Raw genomic sequence first — 13043 nt, forward strand, 5'->3', positions numbered from 1 at the left:
GTTTGAGAGAAATGATGTGTTATTTATGAAAGAGCAAAAAGGAAAATTTGCGTAGAGCTTCGATCTTTGATACAAAATATATACAAAGAATATTTATGACTGAAAGTGCAGAGAGAAATATAAGTATTTCTGATGAATAAAATTTATTCTGTTTTGTTGTTTCAGTATTAAGATGTGTAGTCTCACAAATGATTCCCTCATTTGAAATTTAAATATCTCGACATGGGAGATAGGTTGAAAAACGAAGCCAGTGGTATATTTATTATAAAAACTATAAAATTATTTTAAAGAAATTTCATATTTAGTTACAAATATTATTGATAGGACAAATATTCGCAGACAGATCTTTTAAAAAGTTCTCTGAAACATACAAAATTTCACATTCAGACAGCTCAGTTATTTAAATATGATAGGAAATTAATTTATTAGACAATCAACCAGGGCAGCTTTATAGTTTATTGAAGATGAGACCATATCATATTATAAACTTGATTGTTTGGCCTTTCTTGAGAAATAATTCGATAATACAGTTATTTTTAAGAAATTATTCCTCATTTACAGGAATAAGTATGGATTGACCTTTATATTCAACCGATCATATCCTTTGTGACGACTCTTTGTTATTGGGTACTTTGAAGGACTCTATTTTCTGAACTATGTTGCTACTCTGGACGATTTGAAGGGATCTGTGAAGTATGTTTATTTTTGATGATAAATTACAGAGGGGGCGCTGAAATTTTTAATCTTTGTATTCATTCTTTCTCTGCTATGGAAGTACATGTTTTAAATTGATTAAGATGAAATGATGCGATTTTTTTGCGTCTATTATAATATATATATTTTTTAAATTATGTAAAACGATAAGAGTGAACAGCTCTATCTGGTATAAATGTTAATAATAAATTTTGGAACTTCTGGATGAGAGTTTCACAGTTTTTGAAATAAAAACATGAACTGGTTTCATTTTTCTATGGATCACAATTATTGAATTATTTAATTTTTAAATGGGTATATTCTCTTCTGTACCAAAATATTATTATTCTTTGTTTTATGCCTATAAAAATTTCATTTTTTTAAAATTCATCCTAAGAATTTTCCATTTAAGCTGGGAACGGAAACTTTTCTATTTGCTAATAAGTGCATGACTGAATGAAATTGACAAAAGCATGACGGAAAAATAATTTATTTACAAAGCGCACATCTTAAAACAACATAAGCACATAAAACAGCAAAGTTTCAATAATTTTTTTAATCTTTAATTTTTTTGAATGATTACATTACATAGACTGGGAGACAATCATGAAAATAGGACTTGAAACAAAAGCCAATTTCCAAACAAACCTGTAAAGAAACAAATCAGTTAGTTGTGCAAAATTCAATCCACGCTCAATCAATTCAATAAAAAACTCCACTTATTACAATGTTATTAATTATTACCGTTATATATCTGAAAGTTTATCAGTTTCGTTTCAAAATTAGTTACTCAGATTTAATTGTAATATAATAAAGTTTTTCTCAATTAAAAACTAGGGATATGTTTGAATTGAAAGAATTTATCAAGCTATTTTTTGTCATCAATAATTCACTGCAGATTATTGCAATAAAAGATAAATAATAATTTTCTCGTTTTCCTTGGATATAGTTGATTGCTGTCAGCTTTTCCAAGATTAGCATTCTCAGATTCCTAATCTATAGTGTACAACGAAAGTATTAGAACCAACTAAGAAAAAAATGATCATAATCTACAAAATGTTATCATTTTCCACTTAAGAACGGCCAGAAGCCAATCAGGAGAAGGATAATGGGGAAGAAGTATTAGAAAAAATCAGGAGACAGCAAAGATCAGGAGACTGTTCTTTTGCTCAATAACTCAATCTAAATTCGTCTATTTCTATAATGATTTTCTGCTATCAGTTTTCATTTTCGTTCTTAATTTTAATGCTTATTTTCATCATTTTTGTTTTATTCCACGTTTGTTCCACGGCTAAAAATATCTAAACTCAATAAACGTTTTTTAAAGTCATAGTTAGCAGCCACTGTATTATTTCAGTTTCTATTTTCACTCTGTCTTCAAACTTGGAATAGGATTCTTTTATTTAATAAAATTCGCTTGAAGGTCAGTTTAATATAATGATTCAATGAAGAATTCGATAAAATAATCTCATTCAAACTTTACTATAATCTTTAAAAGAATTGGCAAGCATCACAGACAATATAAGTGATTTTTAAAAAATAAAAATAAAGTTTTAGAAGAAGAGAGAGAAAATATTTAAGTTATTGCTTACACAATTGTTAATTATTTATTTTAGTTTAAAACAGCTGCTAAATATGAGACATTTTTATCTAAGAATTTGCAGCCTTAGCAACTGAAAGGAACGAAGAAAATATTTTTGAAAATAATGTCAAACGGAATTCTTTTAAAAGAATTAATACCAAAATAGCTAAAAATTCACTTACTTTTTGAGGGATAGAATGGGAGTTACTTTTCTTCTGATTCTTCATTCTGCATGAAGTAATCCTTCAGAAGTTCCTTGATGATGTAATCTCGGTTGCCATCGTTATACTCGCTGCTGTGAACGAAAGAAAAAGAATTTCGTTAGTTATTAATTTAACATTACCAAAAGATCTTTTTTAATTTTTAATATAGATATTCAAGGATGCAGAGATATATAGAACAATTTAGAACATTTTTCAAGTAAAAAAAGGATTTCATTAACACTGTGTCTTATTTTAAAATTTTTTTTAAATGTCGAATATTTCTTGTAAATATAATCGTAAAAATAAATAACAAACTACTACCGTGGTTTTCTGAATGATTTCACAATGGAATTTTACTATTATCAGCCAGGTTTAAAAATAAAACAATTAATATTTTATTTTATTAATAGTCAAAAGTTTAATTTTTACTTTCTCATGTACGAAGTATAGCGAAAGTATTTTAATCGTCACAAATTCGAATTTCAGATTTTTACAGTTCTCCTCCTTTCAAACCTCCCGGAACCCGAAACATAGCTTTTTGGCATTATGTCTGTCAGTTAATCAGTCAGTTTGTCTGTATCTCATTTAGTCAATCTGTTTGTATGTCCTTCAGTATGTTTGTTTGTGAGTACTATAACTGAAAAACTTTTTGAGATAGTTGACAGAAATGTGGTATATACAAATGTGTAGATTTCTATCAATAGCACTCTATCTGTTTGACTGTTTGAGTATATGTGAACTCAATAATTACAAAACGCAAATGTATAGGAAGTTTCAATTTTATATTCAGTTTTATCATCTAATACATAGGTACTTGTCAAATTTTGAACTCTGTAAGACGGTTGAATGTGCATGCCTGTAAACATAAGAGCACATAAAAGCAGTGGGATAAATCTATGAAATTCGGTATAATTGTTTTGTGTCAAATTTCGGTGTCAATCCGTCGGCAAAATAGTGTCCGAAATACATATTTTTGCGATAAATTTAATAAAAATGCTAGATTTACACCAAAGATCCATATTTCGTTGCTATCGTTCACCAAAGCCATGCAAGGAATTCGTAGCCTTACGCAAACTCTACAATTTTGTGCGAGTGAAGAGAGATAAAACTTTACTTGGAAAAAGCTTCGAGTAGACCACTTCCGTTAACTTTTGGACAAATAAATTATTAACGAGCTATTTTAAGTTTTGATCCAAAAAATATTGTCTATTATTCATAGAAATATATTTTCTAATCAATTAGATTTTATTTGTCAACCTTAGAATTTTTTTCTATTAATATTAGAACAAGTAGATGCATATCACAGCTGCTTTAAATTCATGGCCCGGCACCACGTTAGAATGATATTCAATTAGAGATTATATCATCTTTTGATTTTTACATAATTTCCTTTTTTCAGAAAACGATATGAATATGCAATTCTAGAGGGAAAAAAATGCCATTTCATAATCGAAAAAAATCATCAATGAATACCATTATCAATTCTTTCGTGCCAACAAATTTCCGCTAGAACTGAATTGCACAAAAATAATTATAAAATAAGAGACATTCGAAAGGATTACGCTCAAAAACAAATCGGTATTCATATGGTTCAAAGCATTTCTTGAATTATTAATTGATAGAAAATGATTGGATGGACATTTTCATTTGAACAGATGCCAGTAGATCAAAATTTTATTCATTTTTGGAAATATAGAAGGAAACTAAAGTTTATTTTTTTATTGCTTGCTTTCGATCGGTGGTCTCTCATGCTAAAAGGACTTTATTAGCGGACTTATAGTTTTTGCATGGAATAAAGCATGGACGCAATTTAATAATTGAGAGGTAATAAGTAAAATTGTATTACCAACTGATGTGTTTGTAACATTTTGCTATTCATATAATTGTGAAATAAAAAATTGTTAACTTAGTTTTTTAAATATTAGTATTATGAAGATACCATTAGTTTCAAAATTTTTGAACAGATTAATGAATGCAGAATGAGATTTGATATTTCCGAAAACACTGTCGAGACACGACAACAATTGACATATCTTTAAATAAATTGAATGTAATATCTTCAATACTAAATACCAAGAAACTCAATATAATAACAAATCGGTGAACACATTCCGTAATGAGAAGCGACAGAAAAGAATAACATTTCACAGATATCAACACGTTTTCAATTCATAATATAAAATAGCTTCAAAAATTTCGATACTATTAAGAAAAAAAAAATGTAAGAACTTTTTAAAATTAATTTAAATGACCAGTTAATTTTTAAAAAAAAATACAATGACTTTTAAAACAGAATTCACCGATCTTGCGATATATAAACAAGAAAGAAGGCATAAAAAAAGTCTTCAAAATAAATGTTTTAACTGGACGAAAAAATGTTTTGTTTGTGGTAATTATTAGAAAAGGAATTTCCGGATATTTTCTCGTAATCTCTGCTAGAGTTAAAAGGAATATTATATAAAAAACGATAAAAAAACTCTATTCATGATTCGATTGTGTATAAAGCTGCTCTATCTTTCAATTATTTCCATAAAATTTAAAAATTCTTCTAGGAAAAAATATTTTAACTTGACAGTTATCAAGATCCTTGCATTTTTAGAGTATTTAGTCTTTGACAAAATCATTTCGCCGAGACAAAAAATATTACATTATAATATTCTGGTAAAAATAATTATCTTTTGATATAAAGATTGCGTTCGTTTCACAAGTCTTCAAAATAATCAAATTCCCCTTTTATCTACCAATTTCTATATGTATTTTATTCTTTTAAGAAAATTATCAGTTAAATAAATTACTCTTATCGTTTGCATAGTCCATGCATAGGACATTGTATAACTTTTGAATTTTAACTTTAAAATACTCTAAATACAAAGCTTGTCTCTTAAAAGAATAAAACATATCAAAATTAAATGAAAGCGAAATTAAAAATATAATAAATATGCAAATAAAAATGAATAAATAATATAATAAGTATGCAAATGAAATTGAATAAATATAAACATTATAATCGAAATAGCTCTAGAATAACAAATTCATTTTTGCAACAGCTCATTTTTTTTTATTTTCCATGCAAAACCAGCGTATTCTAAAAGCATAAACATTCAATAACAAAAAACGGTACACTTGTCCTCTTTAGTGTTCATTTGGATAGTGAACTCTTAATTAAAAATTTAAAACTGAATAAAAAGTAAAAATATAATAGCATTCAAAACAGAAATAAAGACAACGATTCAATGATTCACTTGTATAAATTTAACACAATGGCTACAATTCACTAAGACGTGAATAATGTTTATAATACACTCTATATTTTCATAAACCTTTTTTTTTATCATTTCTTTGAAAAATATCAGATGTTAAATTTAAGACAAAAATTTAACAATCACACCTTTAAATGAAACCAAAAACAAACAAACAGAAAAAAAAGGTGGAAATATTATTATCTGTTTAAATAACCAAGCAGCGACAAAGTTGTGAGTTTTGAAATGAAAAGATTACTTTAATAATACCGTTTTGATGTGGAATTCTTATGCGGACATTTTTCTTTCCTCAAGGTTTGTTGAAAATTTTAACATGACAATGATTTGTAATTTCTCATCTGGAATATAAATTAAAAAGAATTCAGAGAATTAAACAATAGATTTCAAAGCTGCAATTTCACGAAAACTGTGAAAATTTAAGCTGCTTTAAGAAAATGTAATGTAATAAGTACGTCATGAATTTTTAAAGATACTAAGCTTGTTCATTCGATATTAAAATTTTACAGAATTAAAATCTGTCAGTACCCCGAAATGAATGTTTTAACACAGTTCAGTTGATAGTGTTCAAAGTAAATAATATTAAAATAATCACATGTTGCTTACACAAATATTTCGAAGCGCCTATGCTGCAAATAAATTAATTTTTCAAAAAACAATTATGTCTTCTTGCTTCACATTTAAACCTTTGTTCATTGATTGCCTTATTTGAAGACAAATTGGTATGTTTTTAGTTAATTAATTAACAAGCAGCTATTAATTAATTTACATAGAAGGGGATTTCATCGGGAATCTTAATGTTATTGAAATTATTCCATTTTCTACTTTATAAAATTATTCAGTTTACCTATACTCTATAAAATGTAGAAAAATTAGTCCTCAAAGAATTAATACTCTCACAATATTTTGTACCAATATCTTGAAACGATCTTATTTATTTCATTTGTCTTATATTAAATGCTGAAAGGCATTTATAACTATTTGAAGTGAAAAAAAAAAGCTGTAAAAGGTCAGAATTTCTATCAGCTAATTTCCTATTTTATTTATTAGATGTATTTGGGATATTAAAATGTGTAAATTAAATCAAATAAGTTTGTTGAGTACCATCGATGTTTAATACCCAACAGTCTGAAAGAAAATAATTATTCAATTTTTCAGAAGGCGTATTGATAATTTTTAATTAACACTCAAGTAAAATGAGAACTGAAATATGGGCACTTGACAGGGATCAAAGTAAATAATATTTACAAAGAAATAAGCAGTTGTTGCTTTATATATTTGAAGAATGCTTCTTATAAAGCTTAGTATTGTAAAACACAATAATTTAAAAGTGATATTCTCCATTTATAAAAATATGTAGTTAAATTTTATTATTATGATAATTATTTTAATTACAATGTTTATACTATACAATGCTATACTACAATATTTTTTGTTTTATCATTTTAATTTGATTGTTTATGTAAGATATTTATTATAATGATAAAGAGATTAATTTGTAAATTTTATAGATAATTTTAAATCAATGTTTCTTAATAGTTTTATATTGTTAAGACCACATAATCAAAATTGGAATAACTTAGTTGGAAAAACAAAAGAGAAAATAGTGAGAGCTTAATTAACTTTTTCTTTATTGTTTAAAAAAATAAAAATTAAAATAATTTATAATATGTTCCAAAGAAATGAAAATATTTTTAAAAAATCATATCAGTTAATATATTGATGCTCATTAAACAAAATTTATTAGAAACTATTAAACTGAAATTGGGCAAATCGCTCATATTTTATTAATTTTTTTTAGAATTGCCAATTTTATACTAAAACAATCGAAATAATAAAATCAATTTTTTTTATTTAATTTAATTTTACTGTTCTTAAGAACTGATAAATAATATTTTATAAGTAATTGGAATATATACAAATTAACTCAGCAAGAAAAATATAATTAATAATCCGTTTAGTATAAAGCATAATGAAACTATAATTGAGTTAAATATTTGAAAAATTTTAATCGATGTAAAAATTTAGAACGAAAAAAAATAAATAAAACATAATAAAAACTGAAAGAATATAAAATTCATACAAAAAAGATAATCATTTGTTTTCAGATACAAAAATTTATAATAGCTTTTACTTATTTTAACAATGTAATTTCCCCTTAACTTTTTCATTCCAAAATGCGGAAGAATTTTCATGTAATGCGTTCGGTTTAAGGGAGTTTCTTTTTATTTACACAAATTAAAAAAAAGTAGTAACATAATTTGAGTAATTTTCCCTTAAAATTTTTCCAATATTTTAATTGGTGCTCTTTATAGGATTTTCCATTTAATACTTACACGATCAATATTGATTTTCCATTGGCTCAAAAATACGAAAAAGTCGTATTAATTATAAGTGTCAAACTTCGATCTCACCGTTTTCATTAAAAAAGATTATTCTTAAACGAAAAAATTAAATTGCTGCTGATATAGGACTTTTTTTTTTTCTGAAATCAATAATTATTTGCCTTCTTTAAAAACTGCTTGTTTGAACTAATGAAATTAATATTGCGGAAACTTTTCATGGGAAACCGTGTTAAATGCCAGTCAACATGCTGACTCTACTGAATCGGTTTCTGAAAAGAGGAATATAAAAATCTTTACTATGATTCTTCAATAAAAAGGCAAGTAGCAGCAGTCAAATAAGAGGGAAATCAAACAGTCGATAAATCATGATGTTCATTTGAAAATATATGCGAATTTTCTTTTAAAAAGAAAATATTTCACAATTTTTTTTGTTTAAATTGTTTTATCAAAATTAACTGATGATGTCTTCTTCCCTATCAGAATAAATTGATTAAATATTAATAAATATATGGATGAAAAATTTCACAAAAGCAATAGCGATAGCATTTTATCACACATTTTTAAGTAATACTATAGATAATTAAGTATCTATCTATACTTATAAATAAAGCTCAATGTGTGTGTGTGTGTGTGTGTGTGTGTGTGTGCTCGCGCTCTACAGGCCAGGTCATTTGACTTACAGCTACCAAATTTGGTACATGTATACCTTAGAGGTCGGGAATGTGCACCTGGGGTCCCTTTTTTTGAAATTTTAATTATTAATTAAAAACTAACCTTCCCGCCAAAAAAATCTTCAATTTTCCCCACCGCCAAATGAGTAAGGCTTCAGTTTTTTTTTCTCCCAACAGTAATAAGGCTAGGGTTAAAATTGTCGGCGGATTATTTCAAACGATTCTGTTTATTTTCTTAATGTTTTATGCATTTAAAATTAAACATTGTTAATTAATCCATGTTTCAGATTCATTCTGAAGTACTTTTGAATTAAAATAACACAGAATAAAGGAAATTAAAAATGTATAATCTGCATAGCATTACCCCAACTGGCGTAGAAAAATTCACGCATTTGCGTTACCGTAACTGGCGAAGAAAATTCACGCATGCGCATTGTGTTCTGATTGTTGACAACCGTTATCAACGGATGATTTAAAATTTTTTTATGTTAGTTGCAGGCTTTTGTAAGTAAATTGTATTTATGTTAGTTATATATTTTTTGTATATGCTTATAGTTTTAAGTACATCGTTTTTTAAATAGTTTTTTTAACCTGTTTTCAATGATTTAAATTATTTTTAGGTTAGTTGCATGCTTTTGTAATTAAATTGTATTTATGTTAGTTATATATTTTTTTGTATATGCTTATAGTTTTAAGTACATCGTTTTTTAAGTAGTTCTTTTAAACCTGTTTTCAACCGATTATTTTAAACGATTCATTTTATTTTCTTAGTGTTTGATGCATTTAAAATTAAACATTGTTAATGAATCGATCTGTTCATGATGAATCTGAGAAAATTTTGTTGACAAATTCTTGAGATATTACATAAATTAAGAAAGATATTCTTTAGTGCCCATAAAGTTTAAACACTCAGTGACTCTATTATCAGTAATCATATTATTAAAAAAATATGCTTTGTTTCAGTAAAAAATATTATTATATTAATTGCAGATTAATCATTTACACTTTAATTTAAAGCATAAATTTTACGAGAGCTAACAGAAAATTAGAGAGATACATATCACATTGTGACTGAAGGCCTTTATAATATTATGAGTGAATTATATGACTATCAAAATTTGAAGTTTTAAAATATTTTGCTGAAGAATCTATTAAAGTTGGAATTGCGTAAAATATTTAATGGTACGACTGGAGTTTAACCCCCTGCTTGGGGGCTAATTTTAAAAATAGCCAACAACGGCCTTGCGAAATGTTCAAAAGCAAAGGAGCAGATGTTCAATTATAGTGCATAATAAAGGTTGACAGCTTTGGCGCGTTATCGCAACTTGGCGAAGAAGGGGGTTAAACTCCGGTTCAACCTATTTAATTATTAAAATTTAAACGAACATTAAGATTGGCGAACCGGCTGGTCGTCAAAGGCGGCTAGTACTTATATAAAGCTCAATGTGTGTGTGTTGGCGCTCTACAGGTCAGACCGTTTGACCTGCAGCTACCAAATTTGGTACATGTATACCTTGGAGGTCGGGAATGTGCACCTGAGATCCCTTTTTTTGAATTTTTAATTAGAATTTTAATTATTAATTAAAAATGAACTTTCCCGCCAAAAAATCTTCATTTTCCCCACCGCCAAATGAGTAAGGCTTCAGTTTTTTCCCCACGCTAATAAGGTTAGGTTTAAGATTTTCCGGCCGATCATTTCAAACGATTCTGTTTATTTTCTTAATGTTTGATGCATTTAAAATTAAACATTGTTAATTAATCGATCTTTCAGATTCATTCTGAAGTACTTTTGAATTAAAAGAACAGAATAAAGGAAATTAAAAATGTATAATATGCATACAATTACCCCAACTAACGTAGAAAAAATCACGCATTTGCGTTACCGTAACTGGCGTTGAAAATTCACGCATTCGCATTCTGTTCTGATTGTTGACAACTGATGCGGACTTGATTTAAATTATTTTTAGGTTAGTTGTATGCTTTTGTAATTAGATCGTATTTATGTTAGTTATGTATTTTTTGTATGTGCTTATAGTTTTAAGTACATCGTTTTTTAAGTAGTTTTTTTTAACTTGTTTTCTTAGTGTTTGATGCATTTAAAATTAAACATTGTTAATTAATCGATCTGTGAGGAAATTTTGTTGACATAAATTCTTGAAGATATTGTTTAGTGCTCATAAAGTTTAAGCGCTCAGTGACTGTTTTCAGTAATCATATTACAAAAAATTCTTTGTTTCAATAAAAAATATTATTATATAAACTGCAGATTAATCCTTTTCACTTTAATTTAAAGTATAAATTCTACGGGAGCTAAAAGAAAATTAGAGAGATACATATTACGTTATGACTGAAGGCCTTTATAATATTAGAGTGAATTTAATGACTATCAAAATTTGAAGTTTTAAAATATTTTGATGAAGAAGCTATTAAAGTAGGAATTGCATAAATATTTAATTATGAAAATTTTAATGAATATTAAGATTGGCGAACCGGCTGGTTGCCAAAGGCGGCTAGTTATTAAAATAAAAGTTTAAAAAATGAAATGCCAAAACTTGACAAGGAAATATACATCGTGATACTCATATTAATATTTAATACGAGTATTAAATACGAATATTTTTAATTGAATCGTGTTTCGTGGCATTTTAATGGCCTTAGAAAAATTCAGTGCAACCTATCAAGCTATCTGCACAGACATAAAGAGAATCATTCTTCCTTAGCTTTAAAAAGGAGGATATCACGTAATTAAATATTTATGAATCAATGAAAACCAATCAAATTTTGTTGTTGATAATTATCCAAAAAATATCAAAAGAAATGGTCAAATTTCAGAAAAAGTACTTTACGACAAATAAAGAGGTATCATTTTGAACACATGTTTTTGTATTTAGAAATGGCATAGAATTCCTTTTTTTTTGCAATAATATTTTTAGGAATTATGACGAGAAAAATCAGGTTTAATTTTTAATTATTAATTTAATTAATTAATTTAAATAGTAATTCAAATTTTAAAAAAATCACTCCAAGAAGAAATAGGTACCCCCCCCCCCAATAACCACACATTCATTTTGATTAATAGTACAGATAATTAGATTTTTAAAAAAACTGAAATAACTCATTTAGAAAAATGAATATGAAATCTAATAAATGAATAAATACATATACTATTTATTTGATTTCTATATTTACTTCCCTTTCAAAAACTGGAATCTTAAAACTGGAATTGATACTTCCTTCATTTTACATAAATTTTATACCATTAAATGATTAATTTATCTGTATACTGCTCCTTCAAAATGAAAAAGATTTATTTATTTTACTATCCCAATTAAAGCTGGCTGGAAAAAAATACTGAAATGAGAGAAATGATTTTTTGAGCAAGATCTTAAAATAATTCCTGTTTAGGTGTGTTTCTAAGTCATAATATAACTTGTTTCAAACTTTTATATGATTCTTCTAGTCCATTTTTCCATCACAATTCTTTTCTAAATGTTGAGTTTTTATCAAAGAAAAGTTTTTTACTTTCCCCTTTTCTTAGCTGTTTCGTTTTTCTCCAGTTGTGAATGCATTTGAAACTTAATGCACACGTGATTGAAAAAGTTTGAAGTGGAATTGTGATTGAAAAAGTTTCAAAATGCTGATTCGAGAGTGTATCACAGAAGCATGTTCCAAGTGAAAACTATATATCATTTTAGAATTTTGATCATTGAATTCTGTCTGTGTTTGATAAGGAATTTGAAAATATTTTTGCTTTAGCAATAACAAAGTACTTGGAGCCATTATCACAAATGTGAAATATATCTGGCAGTATATTCTTTATCTAATATAATTTTTGATCTGCCAATAATAAATTAATATTTTCGTGATTTGGCATTGTGTTACTTACTAAGCACACTATAAAAAATTCTTTATACTTAGTATTTTTTCATATTATAAAAAAATTCTTTATATTTATTATCATTTTTCCATATTACAAGAAATTTATATATATATATATATATATATATATATATATATATATATATATATATATATATATATATATATATATATATTACCATTTTTTCATATTATAAGAAAATTATTTAAATTTATTAACATTTTTTTCATTTTTAAAAGTATGTACCAATCAAGAAAGGTATTTTTATTTCGAAATTTTGAAAGAGGAAAAATAAATTAACTAATGAAAGCAACTAAATCATTCATTTTTCGAACACTGTTAAATAAACGATACTAAACTCTCCGTTTTAAAATAATAATGGGCAGCAATTAGCTGAAATAAAAATTGAAAC

At 26.4% G+C, this 13043-nt stretch overlaps 1 protein-coding gene across 2 annotated transcripts in view; it reads right to left on the reverse strand.

Moving 5' to 3' along the window:
• Positions 1–1179: 1179 nt before the first annotated feature.
• LOC129976447 (uncharacterized) overlaps positions 1180–13043 on the reverse strand; it is an 85834-nt gene continuing 73970 nt past the window's right edge. Inside the window, exons 3-4 of one of the 2 annotated variants that reach the window (XM_056090037.1) lie at positions 2458–2567; positions 1180–1341 (exon numbers count right to left, since the gene is read on the reverse strand). In XM_056090037.1, coding sequence (XP_055946012.1) covers positions 2480–2567 — 88 coding nt within the window. In that variant the 3' untranslated portion in view covers positions 1180–1341; positions 2458–2479. Of the gene's footprint in view, positions 1342–2457; positions 2571–13043 lie in introns of both variants that reach the window. The other variant, XM_056090029.1, reaches the window with a different exon arrangement.

Source organism: Argiope bruennichi, chromosome 1, assembly GCF_947563725.1.
Source record: "Argiope bruennichi chromosome 1, qqArgBrue1.1, whole genome shotgun sequence".
Classification (NCBI taxonomy): Eukaryota; Metazoa; Arthropoda; class Arachnida; order Araneae; family Araneidae; genus Argiope; species Argiope bruennichi.